Here is a 16286-nt window from a genome sequence, read left to right as displayed (position 1 = left end):
TAACCTACATGTTGTGTGTTTTGTGTCTGACAGGGTGGGAAGAAGCACAGTGGCCCCTGTGGAGGAAGAGACTGCAGCGGAGGCTGTCAGTGTTTCCCAGAGAAGGGTGCCAGGGTAAGTTCTGAACTGGTACTACTGTACTACCTTGTTTTGCTTTTCTATGAGTTAATTCGCAATAAAAAATAGAAAACACCAAAAAAGAAAGCATTATACGGTATACTTACATTACATCAAGTTGGATTAGCTAATGCAAATCAGTAGTAGAAGCATTAAATCATTTAACAGTAAACTAATATGTCGAATATTATCTGATGACACTAGTATGTCTAAACTATGGAGTCACATAAATTAACACCTTAGCATAAACTTAGTTTAACATGAACACTTTACAAAATGATTTCTGGGCAAACTATGAATGAACAATATCTTCATGCTTATAACTAATAAATACGGACATATATGCTAATAATGATGTACTCTTATGGTGAAGAATTACAGAAGTCATTCTACAGTCACATGCAAATGCATAAGGTGCACGTTTCTCTGAAACTCCAGTAGCCCACATAGTTGTTTAGATCTACTCACACTGCTTTTTATAGTAATATTTAACAAAATATCCCATACACATGAGTCACATGCAGAGGTGACCCAGACATAAGTCCAAATAAATGAAATGGGCACACTGTCAACTTCATTTTATCATCATTTGTCCTGTTATCAGCAAAGTTTACAGGAGCACAATGTTTGATTGTAGATTAAAGTAATTAATTTTGTTAAATTATACTATCACAAAAATATTAGGTCATCTTATCATAGTCTGTGTGGTTTGAGGCCGAAATAGAAACAAACCAGTCAGATGGAAAACTGGGTAACTCATTAGTTTGAAATATTTTTTTTTTTTTACCCTTTTTTAAATATTCAGGGATAAGATTTACACTTGTGTATTAGACAAGGTCAGAGGGAAAGAAGACCTTTAGTCCCATTAAGGAGTGGAATGAAAGAGAAAGAAGAGAAGAGATGCTCCCTTAGACTAAACATATTGAGATAAGAGACCTGGAGTGAGTAATGGGAGTTCTGCAGGACTACAGGCAGCATTCCTGCTTCAGACACTTGCTGTACAGATTATCAGATAGTTTTCTAATCGCTGGACTGTGGGTCTTAATGTTGTGTTTTGTTTTAGTCAGCCACTTAACACATACAGAACTGTCCACATCTGTCCAACCAGGAGCACACGTAAAATCTTCATTTAAATAGGGCGGTCTTCAAGACTTTGTACCTTTTGTCATTTGTACAGACAATCTTAGTTGATCACCTGTGACACGCATATCAGTAACACGCGCATTTTTTTAGCGCAAGCAAGCAAATTTGTGCCCGTTATTTGCGAACGGGCCTTAGAGTGTAGCTAATAAAAACACCTCCAAAATAGGTACTGAGCGTTTCTCCAATACTGTGCATCATACATTCTTGGGTTAAACCAGTATCATGGTCCTCTGGATGGTACCATTCTGCTTTTGGTTCAGTTGCAGATAACATGAGGGACTTTTTCAGGTATCAGATTTGTTAAGGTTCTGATGGGATACCAGGGCATGAACTGAAGATATTACAGGACCACTGGCCGGTCAGCAGTCTGGCATCATAAAAATGCAGACTGAAAAGACAATATTTTTAAATGGCCAAACTACACTGTTGCCCATAAAGTTGGAATAGTTTTGTTTTCAGACACATTCCTCTTATTAATATTATTTATACACATCAATGCAATGACGCAGTGATTACATACTGAATCACAGCTACGTTACCTATCAAGAATAAATTACATTGTCACAATCATTTCATGAGAAGAAGTAAAAATATTTCTATTCCAACTTTATGGTCAACAGTGCACTATACAGTATGTTAAAATTATTCTGTTCTATTCATTTATTATACCATTCCACTAATAATCTGACAAGGCGTTAAATTCTGTTATGATGAAATGAGGAGAAACAGCTTTTCGAAGTTTTGTGTCATGTTGAAAATGATATTATAATAATTTAATGTGGTATTACAGTGACTACCAGCTCCACAGTGGAGTCATTACAGTCCAGATGCAGGTTAAAAGCATCATTAGAGTAGTAGTGGAAAACTGCATGTTCACTAGTATCTACTGTCTGTCCAAAAAGAAACTGACCACTTTTAGTCAGTTTCTTTTGTGTCGCTTATCTTCTGAGGAGGAGTTACTGTAATGTCTCAGTTCAGCTGTGTAATCTCAAGGACTGCGATGGACTCTATAAAACATCCTGCATAGCACAAAAATGACTCCTCTGGGAGGTGTTAAAAATCTGGAATGTTCTCGCAACTGTACTTTTGGCAAGCACCGAGAATTTACCAGACTAAAAACTCTACAGTAGGCCCAACCTTTGACCTTGATAGTCGCTTTGAATTCAGGAAATCCCAAACGGAGGAGAGACAGAAAGAGGAAGTTCTACGTTCCCCTTGTGAAGGATGTAACAGTCTGAGAGGGGCAACAGCCTCCTCCTTCCCCCTGTTTTCTTTGTCATCTTCTTGCTAAGGAAAGGATTTCAATCATTCAGTGAATAAATACATCCGTGCCACAAAACAGGGCAGCTTTTGACGCAGGCCAACCTTGGCTCTGAAAATAACAAACTGAAAATAACCACTGTCTTCCATGAGGTACACATCCGGTCTGTTATAGATACAAGCTGTTTTGTACAATGCAGTCTTAAATCACTTTTCATCAAAATATATGATCCTAGTTTCATGGACATCATCTGTTTTCTTTTGTTTTTGCCTCTGAATCATTTTTCTCTGTATATTTTCCAAAGCTTCTTTCTGATCCAACTTCAGTTTCTCCATCTTTGCTCAGTTCAATAGAAACTGAGATGGATTCTCACAGATGTTTTCATCCTTCAGACTGTCTTGCTTTTTTCTTTTTCCCCTCAGTGGACAGTCATGGTGATGAGTGCTGATCTAAATGTTTCAAACTGACATTTCACAGCTGTCTGGATTGGCTGAGACTAAATACAGCTGCTGTGATTAGATGATTGCTGTTAATGGGTAAATTGTGGCTGTGGTCATGTCAACATCTTCCTGCGGTTGCTCCGTTTGTTTCAGGATTCATTTACACAAGCAGGGTGATCACCGCTGCATCCAGACTTCTATACATTAATACTACAGATAAAAACAAAAGCCCTTCTGTTGTTTAACCCATAAAGACCCAAACAGCTACCAAAAGCATCTACTGATCTACAATGTTTAATACCTGTTGATCCATTAATCATATCAATACATGTAAATAATTAGTGTAAATGCAGTTTGTCATATTTTCATGGTCATCAGATACATTCAGAGGCTCCGTAGTGAACGTGGAAACACCGTCATCTTCTACAACATTGATTCACCAGTAAAACCCATTGAGAAAAAAAACACTTTGTCTTCAGTTTTCTCTGTTTCTGATGAAAAAAAAAAACCCCTTCACCTTTTATTCTGAGCTTTTATGAACATCTACATGATCAGGAAATTAAATATAGGAAAATATCTGATTTTCACTGAAATTAAAAAAAAAAAAAATCCAAAATGCAGAGGATAATATAATAAATGTTGATAAATCACTTAAGAAAAGGCAAATATAGAGAAAAAAACACTATTTTGATAAGTAGCACTGGGTCCTTATGGGTTAAGATAAAAACATATGATATAAGTAATGCGCAGAGAAAAGGGAAATGGATTATGCTGTGGTGGAATAGGGTTATGTCAGGTTCTTCATGAATGAATACTGAATTTCCCATAGCTCATTTTCTGAAACAGCCTTTGCAGGAAACCATGAGAGAGAGAGTGGCATGTGGAGTGTGAAGATGGATATAAATCCAGAGATACACAGGAGCGTGAGAGAGACCGAAAGAAAGAACCGATTGTTTGTCGGTGACTAAATATGCTAATTTTATGAGATTTTTTTTGGAAAGAGAACATAGAGTTGGCAAGCTGATTCTCCAGGCTGACCACCTACTCTCCCTGGCATAGTGAGCATTGACAGCGAAAATTATCAGGAAAAATCCCCACAATTTCACCTCATAAACCATTTTATTGTTCTTCTGGATTATTAGCAGAGCATGAGCAAGACTGGTGATAAAAAGGAAAACAGGCACTTAAAAGGGGGATAATGAGAAAATAAATTGGCCACACAATGCATCCAAAGCATGTCATAAGACCACACTTGTGATTTAAAGGAGTGATATTTTGCTTTTGTTAATAGAATTATGCATTTTAAAACATTTCCCTGTGGTCTATATAAACTGTAAATGCTATGCTTGGGTCTGAATTCTTCATTAATTCAACTCCACAGGTCCATCTTCAACTCTATTTCTGAGTTATGACACTAGAAAGGTCATTTGGAGCGCTGGCCCTTTAAATACACATGACCCTACCCCCTTCCAGGTTGTTGATCGAGCTTTCTGTCCCGTTCAGTCACTTGTGTTCATTAATATAACCAACAACTGAACATTTTAGGTAATCAGCTCGAAGTTTGGCCATATTTTCAGTATGGACTACAACCGCTGCTGCTGCTGCCAAACAGTTATGGTGTACTCAAAGAAATGTACATCAGAAGTCTTGACCTTATATGTGCAAATGCCGTGATTTAACTAGTTATAAAACATAACAAATTAAGAAGGAATTAAAACAGGTTGTAGAAATCTACTCGATTTTTGCCAGAATGAATATAAAGATAGCTTTGCAGCACTTGGAGGGTTCAAATTTAAACTTTTTGAACTATTAGGGTCCAAATACACAAATAAATGAACCAAAGACTAATAGAAGTGGGTTTAGCAAAATATGACCCCTTTAAGACTGTGATCTGGCAGATCTATGAAGAAAATGAGCAGTGGTTAAATATAAGGATAAGAATCCCTAAAGCTGTGAGGTATAAGGTGCTGTATGACAAAACAATCTGTGGTTTGTGAAGCATGAAAACCCAAGCCAGTGTGAGAAACGAAACTCAAGGCACCCTGCATCTTCACCAGAAAACATGTTTAGCAGATCAATGCTGCTTTTGTGCTAGAAGTCTTTAGTTCTCAGAAACTGGGAGTGGTCTTGGGTTTTATTCAGAGAAAGATATTTTCAGCTTCCATGTCCATCTGCATGAGCTCAACTTCTCTCCTCATTTTTAAGGAGGAAGGATTAAAAAAAAAAAAAAAAAAAAAAGACAGAAACAGGGAGAGACAGATTTTGACACATTGCCAAGACTGTGCAGATAGAAAGATGCTGTCCTTTCCATCTTGGGAAAAGCCACCACAGCTGATGCAGACCAGGAAATGACACACGACTCAGGAAGCTGAGCACAATGACTGTCCACTGATCTTTTTTTTTTTTTATATATATATAGACAGTCACTATGTGTGGGAACAAGATTTTCTGTGTATTTGCCTGTAACTATAAATGGCAAATATTTCCTTGTTCCATAAAAAACAAAACCAGTTGTACACTCTGGATCCAGTTCAGGACAATCATGTTCTTTCCAGTCTGGAAGCCTTTATTGGTAGTTTTCAGGTTTTACCTTTGGAGGATCGTAACCTTTAGACATGGAAGATGTGTTACGACCCAGAGCCATGTAAGACCTGGTGATACTCAAGCCAAATCGTTTTTTCAGTCACTGAGAGTTTTACGATTTGGAGATGCACCTTTTTACACCTCACATGGGTTATGTTTAATGACAGTGACCCAACTATGCTCTGCGTGCATTTCAACACTTTCACTGGAGTAAGAGTTGCTACTGCATCTTTCTGCAACCCACACATATGTATAATGCATACAACTTAAAGGAGTCATATTTTGCTAAACCCACTTTTATTAGTCTTTGGTACATTTATTTGTGTATTTGGGGGTGCTGCAAAGCTATCTTTATATTCATTTTGGCAAAAATCGAGTTGATTTCTACAACTGATTCAAGTCCTTCTTAATTTGTTGCGTCTATAACTAGTTACATCATGACATTTGGACACTGAGGCACCAATAAGGGGGGGTCAACATGACAAATTCATGGGGCCCAGCATTTGTGGGGGGGCCCATAAAGCAGTGGAGGGGATCCATTGGATACTGGTTAGAAGTTGTTAAGAGAGGCATAGAAGTCAGGAGTCAGACATTGCATGTTAAATTTCAGGTTTTTTTCACGCTAGCGTAAGTGACATTTTTTATGGATAAAAAAATATAAATAATATAAACAAATACAAATATAAATAAAGATTGTCATATATTTGAAGGGACACTCTTAATTTTAAATCTGAAAGTATTTTTTTCCTGGTTACATAAAGGTTAAAAACATTTCTGAAATAACTGGTTGCTATGTTTTCTAGAGGATAATCATGCAGCCATAAAAAAAAAAAAAAAAAAAAAAAAAATCATCATTATTTTTCATCACTTCATCACAAGTTGCTTATACAAAAGGAACAAATCCAACATGTTGAACAGATTTCCTCTTCTCATTTCTTCCCATTTTTTGACAATAAGGTGCCTTACCATGACTTATGTGTAAATGTGGTTCAGTTATTATCTCCTTAACTCAAAAGCCCAGAACAGAAACTCTGACAAGGGACTGTTTTGCAGACACAGTAGGGGATAGTGCAGTGTATTCACTAAATATTACCAAATGAACTTAAACTTCCTCTATGATAAACTATGAGCTTTTCCTAACCCTAAACAAAACACTTTCATAGCCTACACCCAGAAATTCACAGAGTCAGGATGCAAACTCTAGTCTCTGTGGATAAATTGCTGGATTCATACATATATCCGCCATCCACCCCTCCTGCCTATTGAGAAAAGCAGCAGATCCCCAAAGACAAATTACATACAGATCATATATGTCTGTGTCTGTCTATAGAAACATACACTGTAAAAAAAAAAAAAAAAAAAAGGTAATATTCCAGCAGCAGGTTGCCGAAAAAATACTGTTAAATAATGGAAAATAACCATCTCATAAAAATACGGTAATTTTCCACAATTAAAATACAGTTTTTTGCCCTAACTTTACATGAGATTTTGCATATTTTTTTGACTTTTTAATGTTTATTAAAGAATATTTACATGTATTAAAACAATCAAATTACCTGCAAACATATATATAAATAATTTTCAATGAGACTAAGTTGTACAATCCACTGATAAAAACTGTATTTTGACAGTTTATCAGTGCTTATACATGTTATACATTCACAAAAATACATTTATTCAACATTTTTGTTGTGAAATCTCCCATAATTACACAAGATATTTGTCAATTAACAAACAAGTTTTGTGAAACTTACAGAACAAATACTTCTTTTGTGGTTAGTTGTCAGTAATTTCTCGTTTTATTACTTTTTACAGTATTAAACTTTAAATTAACAGTTTAATCTCATAAATAGAAAAGAAATCTTTGTGAAATCATGATACATTTGCAAATGTATTTTAACTGTATTTTTCTGTGAAAAAAGAAAAAAATTCTTTTAAAAAATTGAAATTTTCTGGTTATTCACAGTTACAGTTTTTTTGTGTTATTTTACATTTGACATGTAAAATCATGGTCTATTTTTGTCATTTCATTGATATTTTCCTGTATCTTAAAAATACAGGAAAAATCTATAAAATAAACAGTGAAAATTCTGTTAAATTACAGATTTTTTTTTACAGTGTACAATGGCAACTTTTTTCTCTGGATTGTTTAGTTTCATCAGGCTAAACTGTTCGGATTGGGGTTGTGTTTACATGAGAGAGAGGTGACTTCTTCGATCAATCCTGATTTGTATCCTCTGATCAGAACACATTTTCTGACTGTAGAGAGCAGATGAGTCAGTGAGATGCTTTGTTGCTTTTGACAGGTTGCTTGTTTGGATTAAGGGCCTGTTGGAACTCTACATTTTTCTACATGAGACATAATACATACAGACAGTTTCTATACTTTCCATGCCACACCTGTAATCAGGAGCCTCCTCTGTGCTAGTTGTCCTTTGGCCTCGACCCTGACCTTAACGGGTCCTGACATGAAGTCACCAACTGTAGAACGCCAGTGGAAAAGAATGGTGTAGGAGGGCAATACAAAACTACTGCTATTACTAAAACTCTTGGAGGAGATTTTCTTTGGAAAGAGTTATTCAGTGGGGATCACAGACTGGCTTTGTCCTGTGTGAAACTGAAAGCTCCAGGACAGTAAGAAACGTCTGGGGAGGCTTGGACAAACAGACAGTAACCAGCTGTTCCTGGGGGTAAATACACCACCATGTACAGGCAAATGGTGGAAAGAAATTCAACGCCAGCTCTTGATACGGTTCAAGGACTTTAAATATACCGCTGTGCCACTGTGGATCTATTGAGACGCTGAAGTAATGCCCAGAGGAAACCCAGCCTGTTAAATCTGCACCACACACACTCCCTGTGTGGTTTGTTTGGGTTCTTCCTCCTCTTTGACCTAGAATTCTGTGTGTTGATCTCAGAGATGAACAAAGAGTAATATTCAACTTAACAATAAAAGACAATCCCTGGTTACAAAGCAAGGCTGTAAAATGCTTGAAAATGATAATTAAAATCAAAATTAAACACAGTAATGGGAAGAGTTAGAGTTGGAAGGAAGGAATACATGTCCTGTAATTTCCGGACTATAAACCGCTTCTTTTTTCACCCATTTTGAATCCCTGGAGCTTAAACAATGATGGGGCTAATTCAGGTTTTACAGGCGAACGAGCTTCATGCCGACCAATACATTTAGGCTTGTCACACCAGACCAATGAAATTATCAAACAGATCACAGTGGACCAATGAAACCGTTCGCATCACCGTAAATCAAACGCACTCACACTAAATTCTTCAGATCAGTCCTTTTGCGCGTCATGCACACGCCCTCATCATGGAAAACACACGAAGAAATGCAAATGAGGCAGCTTTCAAGTTAAAGGTGATCGATCTGGCTGTCGAAGTAGGAAATAAAGCTGCTGCACGTAAGCTTGGCATCAGTGATTTAATGGGGAGATGTCGGAGATGGCAGCGTACTTATATTTAGGTGCGCTCAATAGTCCGGAAATTACGGTACAAATAATTACAGCTGTGTATTAGTGCCAGCTTTCTCAAATAAACACAAACACACATAAAATTGGGCTGCAGACTAGTTCTGAAATGGCAGTCAGTGCAGTCAGTTCATTGAACGGTGACAATAAAATGATTTAAAAATAGACCCAAAACCATCATAACTGAAAATGAAATATAATTTACTGTTGAAACACCTTCTAATATGTGTATAAGTAAAACACCCTACTTCATAGGCTTGAGTTATATATAACTAAACAGTTTTCTCTCATAATGTTAATTTCACTCATTATCATCAGTGGGATCAACAGCATTCATTTATGACATAATTTCAGTTTATTATCAGAGAAACATGCCCTGAATACAGGGATAAAAATGTTGTCTAAAATGTTGTTTAATATTAGCTTACCTACCAAATGTTGAAAAATACACCATGTTTGCAACTGGACCACGACTTAATGGAGGAAACGTGGATCCCAAATTAAAATCAGATCAGAACCACAGTTAGTAAAAATCAATGTGTTATATACAGTACATATATCCAGTATAAATAATATTCTCTATATATTTATATATTAAGAGTCTGGTTTAGATCAACTCTAAATGTAAAGTGTCATGAGATAACTTTTGTTGTGATGTGGCACTATATAAATAACATTTGATTGATTTGATTGATTGATATATTTAAAATTCAGCTACGGTCTACCAGGAATATAAAATCCTTGTATAAATATTTATATAAACCATTTCAGTAATTTTGAGAATCAGGACAATATCAGAGCCTGGATGCCTTGATATTTTCCTTTATAACAGATTAATGCAGTGGTTCTCATTGTTTTTCTGTTGGGCCCCCTTTGGAGAACGAAAAATCCCCAGGCTCCCGTCAACCCCAACAACATTGTAACAGTGGCGCAATTATAACTTTTATTAAAAGAAACATCAATATCATAACAATACTTTTTGCTTTTCCTTGAATGATTTGTTGTGCAAATTAAAAATAACTTAGATTTCTGCTTGAATAATACAATAAACTCAGCCAGACTGCTCCCTGAGACAATATTTTTTTCCAGATAAAAAAAGGAAATGTGCAATTATCTTACAATTATGACAATAAGTAAGTTTTTTTAGAACAACAAACAAATTCTGCCAACAAAGATGAACATTCCAACAATATCAGAGGTTGCAATGAGCCTGTTTACATTGCACATCACAGAACATTAAAGTGCAAACTGTACAAACTGCAAAAACAGAAAAATTGTTCATTTTTTTTTTCCAGTCCAATCCTTTTCCATTCTCCAACCCTAAACTCTAGTGACAGATCACCATGGCAGTAAATGAATCCAGGGTGCTCCACCGCTAAAACATTATTTCCACCTGCTACATGTTCTAACCTGAAGAAAAATACAAAAAACACCCAGGAGTGATCCCATGACCCTCCTGGCAAGCCCCACAGTTTGAGAAACACTGGATTAATGTAAGAAACTTGGCTCAATCATGATTTCAGGAAAAAATAAGACTTTATTCCAACAATATAATTAAAAAGTTTGACTAAGAAATGTGATAAAAGATAAATGTTTCGTGGCTGATGTTAGGAATTGTGAATTTTATAAACCATCAGTGCATTTCCTGTGCAGAAAAACATCTCATAGTGCAACAAAAAGGCTGAGGGCTACAGCTCTCAGACACAATAAATGTCTCCATAATTAAGAAAATTAACATCACAAGATCACATCATATTTCTCCAAGGACATCTTGGCTGCCTCTCTAGTCAAAAAAAAAATTCCTTTCCCCATTTCTTTCCTCTTTTCTCTGTTCTTGTCAAAGCAGGATTTGATACAGCCGCCCTGCACAGTTATAGTTTGGATTTAAGAGTCCATAAAAGTTTATCCTCTTCACATATTCAAATGACGTGTACTATTTAGCAACAGTGGAACAAAATTGTACTTTTACATGTGTACTTATTTACTAAAGTACAAATTTGAGATACTTTTTACAGCCCACATTTTTTTTAATAATCTTTTTATAATTACATATTTTCAGTGTACATATTCACTCGGCACAGGTATAAGTATGTCCAATTTTCCCGTTTTCCAAAAACCAACTAATAATAAAGAAAAACTAAAAAAAAGAGAGAGAAAAGTAGTACCCACCCCCCACCCACATTGGTCCACATTCACTTAATTACAGGTGTTATAGCTATTCTATTCTGTTATGTTTTCTATAGATGTTTTGTCAGAGAGAAGAAAGGCTTCCATGTAATGTAGAATTTCTCAGTTGATCCTTTGAGAGAAAATTAGATCTTTTCCAATTTTAAGAAAGACATTAACAGCCCACATTTTATGCAAAACAGGTACCACACTCTTATTGTTAATGCATTTGTAGGTGCATCTTCTTAACATTAAGTCTGATTTCACCTTAAATAAATGAGACAATAACACATTAAGATCAATGCTTCTCACATACGATAAATAATTACAAAGACACAACATCAAAAAATGATGTAACAAGACAAAATAGACAGTAAAGGGAGAGAGAACTATGAGGAAAAGATGTCATGTTCTGACAGAGTATAGATTTGCTAGTGGAAGCAAAGTAAAACCTCTAATGGTGTATGTGATCTGCTTTTTTTTATTAGAGAGTCTTTGCATTACTATCTATATCTATACAAATCTATATGATCAGTAAATTAATTACAGGAAAATACTCGATTTTCACAGAAATACACAAAATAAGGAGGATAGAAATATAATAAATGGTGATAAACTTGTAGGAAAAAAAATTCCTTCAGAAATAGCCACAAAAACATTAACCTTAGACTTTGAGTTAATTTCAGAGCCTGTACTTTCTTACTTTTACTTGAATAAAGACGTCAGCTCTTTACATTTGCCGGAGTCTTTATTACAAGTATCTTTACTCCTCAAATTCACGGTTTTCCTGTACATTTATTGTATGAATCATAGACACACCCATCAGTTGTAGCTGTATGTTGTGTTAAAAGTAGGGCTGTCACAATTAACAAGTTAATGCAGATTAATCCATCATCATGATTGATCTGATTAAAAATTTTAACACAATTAACCCATTTGCAGCACAGAATGACTCTGAACGTCTCTGTCACCACATTTTGGGCAGTTTGTCCAAGTAGAGTTGGCGTTGTGCATGCGCAAATGAGCAGTTGATCTGGTAGTGACAGGCAGCAGAACCAACCCATAAAGATGGAAGATGCTAAACAGCATGTTGGTCCTCTGGATGGAAAAATGAGGACAAAAAACCCAAGACGTAACGGTCGACCAACATAAAGTATTATACACACGAGAGCTGCAGCCGATTAATTGATTAGGTGCTTGAAGCGAATGCAAAAATTCATGATTCGTTTAATCGACTTGAATTGATTGAAGGGAAATATTCTATTGTAGTTTTCCTGATTTGAAGCTTCTTTGTGCATCACAATAAGCGTCTGTGTGAAACACAAGAGTGGAACCAATGTTTAACAGCAGAGAAATGAAGGAAACAAAGCTTTGTTTTAGGAGAATTGCGATTGAATGATTTTTTTGGATCACTTTGAGTCGATTAATCAGTTGCAGCTCTAATACACACTCTGCAGGAAGACGTTTTCTTTTCACTGAAGCCCTTCCAGCTTAAAATACCACATTAATGCGAAGCGTACGTTAGTTGGGGATTCTGCTAGCACTTCGGCTAACGCATCGCCCAGCTTGCGACAAACACGTTAAATGCATATATATTCTCTTCTTTCTTGAGTCTGTTTGCTCATTCAAAATGAAACATGATTAATATAGATTAAAAATTAATGATATTTAATCACCATTAATCAAAATTAATCCACAGCAACCCTGTGATTAAAAATTGTACATTTTTGGCAGCACTAGTTAAATGTATATTTGCTGTTTTTTTACTTGATTAACATTATACTGGTGAAATATCAGCACACTAACAATGCACCACTGTGCTTTGGTTGTAAAATCTCAGCTTCTTGAAGTCAAGATGAATGTCAGTGTAAGACCTTGATGCAGCCTGCACTTTGTCCCCCTTAGAGCAGGAAAATAGGTCAGAATTGGTTACTTTACAGTGGTTCAGTGTTCCACAGTGGGTGTGACCTTGCGTCCATTAGGTTGTAGACACTGGCCTTGTGTAACCATCTGTAGCCTGAGTCCATTATCAGCAGCCAAAGCACAAGCGTGGTACGACCAAGGACAAATGAGGTGAAAAAAGATCAAGATTAAGGTCAGAGGTATGTCGTTTCATGTTGTGGCTGTGACACTGCTGCATCATGGGATTTAACTATACTTTAGTCCTGATCAGCAATTAGGTGCTTTCATGTCTTCTTTTATGTTCTGTAATTGTTTCTTCATTATTTTTTCCGAACACCCTCTGTTACCAATTCAGACTCACTTAAAACTTAAAACCAAATGTTCAGCTTCAGTCATATGTGTGTCTGCATTCTCACAACAAGACAGTTGAATAAATGTTGTGTTTATGTTGACTGGATGTGTGCAGTTCATGTGCAGACACCAGTCAGGAAATGTTATGGGCGGTGAAGAGGGTCCTTAGGGCAGCTGGAAGAATGTGACCAGAGTTGTGGGTCACCACGGCAACGCCATGTGTTCCCCATCAGACCTTGTTGTGAAAACTACATAAGGGGCCCGCATTGGAGGAAACAATTAGATCTCTTCTCTGTCCGTTCGCATTTATTTCTCAAAGAATTCCCCTTTTTATGAGAAAGACTCATTTCCAGTGTAGATTATTTTTTTCTCAGTGGATGGGGTTTGGTTGCCCACAGCAGCATGTAGTCAGCACCCATTTTTGTTGTGCAACGCATGACTTTTGTGATCAGTATGTCTTTACTAACGTCAAACCCTGATTACTTACATTATACTGGAATCAAACAACCTTTTTGGAATTGTACATAAATGCCTCATAGTCAGTATTCATACCCAGAGTTGGACCTTTACCCTGATTTGCTTCTTAGCTAACTATCCTTGAATATCCTTTACAGCTGGAATGAGAGTGGGTGTTGCATCCTCATGTGGGAAAATGTAAAACTTTCCAAGATGGCAAGTTTTGACTGTGGGCTGGGCCAGCTGGATGGGTCGGAGGGTGCAGGCAGAGATCCTGAGGATTACATGGGTAACCCTGAAACTAATGTGAGCGCCTGAAATTCATGTCAATCAGGGCCAAGTTCACAGCTGCATAATCCACTGTGGAGCTTATTTTTTATCCTCAGTTTGTCTCATGGGTTGTTATATGTTTAACCTATTGATGTTTTAAGAAGTGCTTTATGGGACAAGGATTAGTTTGTTTTTCCCCCAAGGGAAAAGAGACTGAATGAGTTATAGAAACACAGTTTTCACACAGTATTCTATATTACTTTTTATTTTTCAGTTTTATTTATTATCCAGCAAACAGAATTCCGTGGATGTGACCTGATTGCGTTACTGTTTATCCTCATGTATCAGCTTTAGGAGCATTTTATGCACTAACAGTTGCTTTATACCAGGGGTGTCTAATCCTGGTCCTTGAGGTCCGGTATCAAACATGTTTTAGATGTATCCCTCTTCCAACACACCTGATTCAAATGATAAACTTATCATCGAGTTCTGCAGAGCCTGATAACAATCATCATGTGTGTTGGAAGAGGGAAATATCTAAAACATGCAGGATACCGGCCCTCGAGGACCAGGATTGGACACCCTTGCTTTAGACCTTCATCTTCAGGGGTAAGTCATGATCCACAGTCTGAATCACAATGTTTCTCACCTCTCTTTTTTCACTATCAAACTGTTTCCTCTAGTTTTCTCTCTTTTTCAGGAGGCATAGGATGTATGTGATGCCTTTTTGTTGTTATTATTAAAATATTACAATATTTGGACAATGTCTAGATAAAGCAAACAGATCCACATTTCATTTACATACAGCTGTAGTGATTCCATTAATTACCTGTCCTGTGGCGGCCTATTTTGACCCACTAGAGCTGCATAATGAATGACGCAAATTCTTACACTCATTACTCGAAAGCATATGCTTTATGTAGTCACAGTTCAGAAGTCGGGTCCTCACCTGATGGCCTTCATAAGTTAATTCATAATTTTTTATCATCCTTTTTGCAGCAAAACAACACGTTACACAAAGCCTGCACCTAAATGTGAACTAAAGTGAACACTTTATATTGTATTACTACAAATGGACTGGAATGAATCAGTAAAGCACTACCTCAGTTATCCCCTACCGACCTATCAATAATGCATCAAACCCGTAAGGATATTTTCTACAGATTTGTGTGGCATTATTTGTAAAATACTAAGTTATTACACTGATAAATGAGCCTTTTAAAACAAACATGAACTGATGGTACTGTTATTTATTTTTTAATTACACAATCTATATGATGCCTCTGACAAGTACATCATTTGAAAAGTTAAGATTGATTACAATCTAAAATCTGTACTGTATACTGTACATACTCTATTTGTAGATGTTTGCACCAACTAACACTTTTCTACCAATGATTCAAATATGCACATCAATGATATAATATAGGATAAGGTATTTGTAAAAACTGCCCATTATTACTCATACGTTATATTGCATTTAGTAGAAAAGATCATTATTTTGGGTCTTAATCCTTTTCATGAGTGAGTTGTTTCCCTTCTTTCTCTCTTAGTTAGTGAAAACTTTACCAAATCCCAGTAAATGAAAAAAAAAAAAAATTGAGCTCTTGTCACCTCTTGAACTGTTGATTCCATATAAAACAATATATATGTCTTTGTGGCCTTGGGCGTGACAGCAGCTCTGTCGAGGAAATCAAGTTTTCCTTGGTGGGTTTTCTATAAACAGGAGGACGCTGCTGTCTGGGTGATCCACTGTATGGAAGCTGTAATGGCTTCATAATCACAGTGATAAATGTAACAGTGGGATTATATAGGCAACACACCCATAACTCAGACACTTTCAGACACACGATACAGGCACACAGGTGGCTGATCTCTGAGGTGAGGGCAACACCTCATTTGAGACACACCGAGGCTAACACACACATCCATAGAGCCAAGCTGCAGCTGTGTCCTGTTTAGACACACATGTGCTTGGACCACAGACTCAAGACGTCTCATTCCTTCAACGTGAGGCAATAGCACAGGTGTCGGGCCCCCAAGACCCCTGGGATAGCCGGAGGTCCAAGTTGTTCTGTTCTCAGCCTGGGATCCCCCCCTTGAGTCTTGATC

General features: G+C 36.7%; 1 protein-coding gene across 2 annotated transcripts in view; it reads left to right on the top strand.

Annotated features, from left to right (window-relative positions):
* The window catches only part of col4a2 (collagen, type IV, alpha 2), a 97733-nt gene that overhangs the window by 34459 nt on the left and 46988 nt on the right, over nucleotides 1-16286 (top strand). For both annotated transcript variants that reach the window (XM_030124478.1, XM_030124479.1), the window contains exon 4: nucleotides 34-114. In XM_030124478.1, coding sequence (XP_029980338.1) covers nucleotides 34-114 — 81 coding nt within the window. The remainder of the gene's footprint in view (nucleotides 1-33; nucleotides 115-16286) is intronic.

The sequence above is a fragment of the Sphaeramia orbicularis genome, chromosome 21 (assembly GCF_902148855.1).
Source record: "Sphaeramia orbicularis chromosome 21, fSphaOr1.1, whole genome shotgun sequence".
In the NCBI taxonomy this organism is placed as follows: Eukaryota; Metazoa; Chordata; class Actinopteri; order Kurtiformes; family Apogonidae; genus Sphaeramia; species Sphaeramia orbicularis.
The sequence above is the reverse complement of the archived record's forward strand: the minus strand, read 5'-3'. Positions and strand labels throughout refer to the sequence as shown.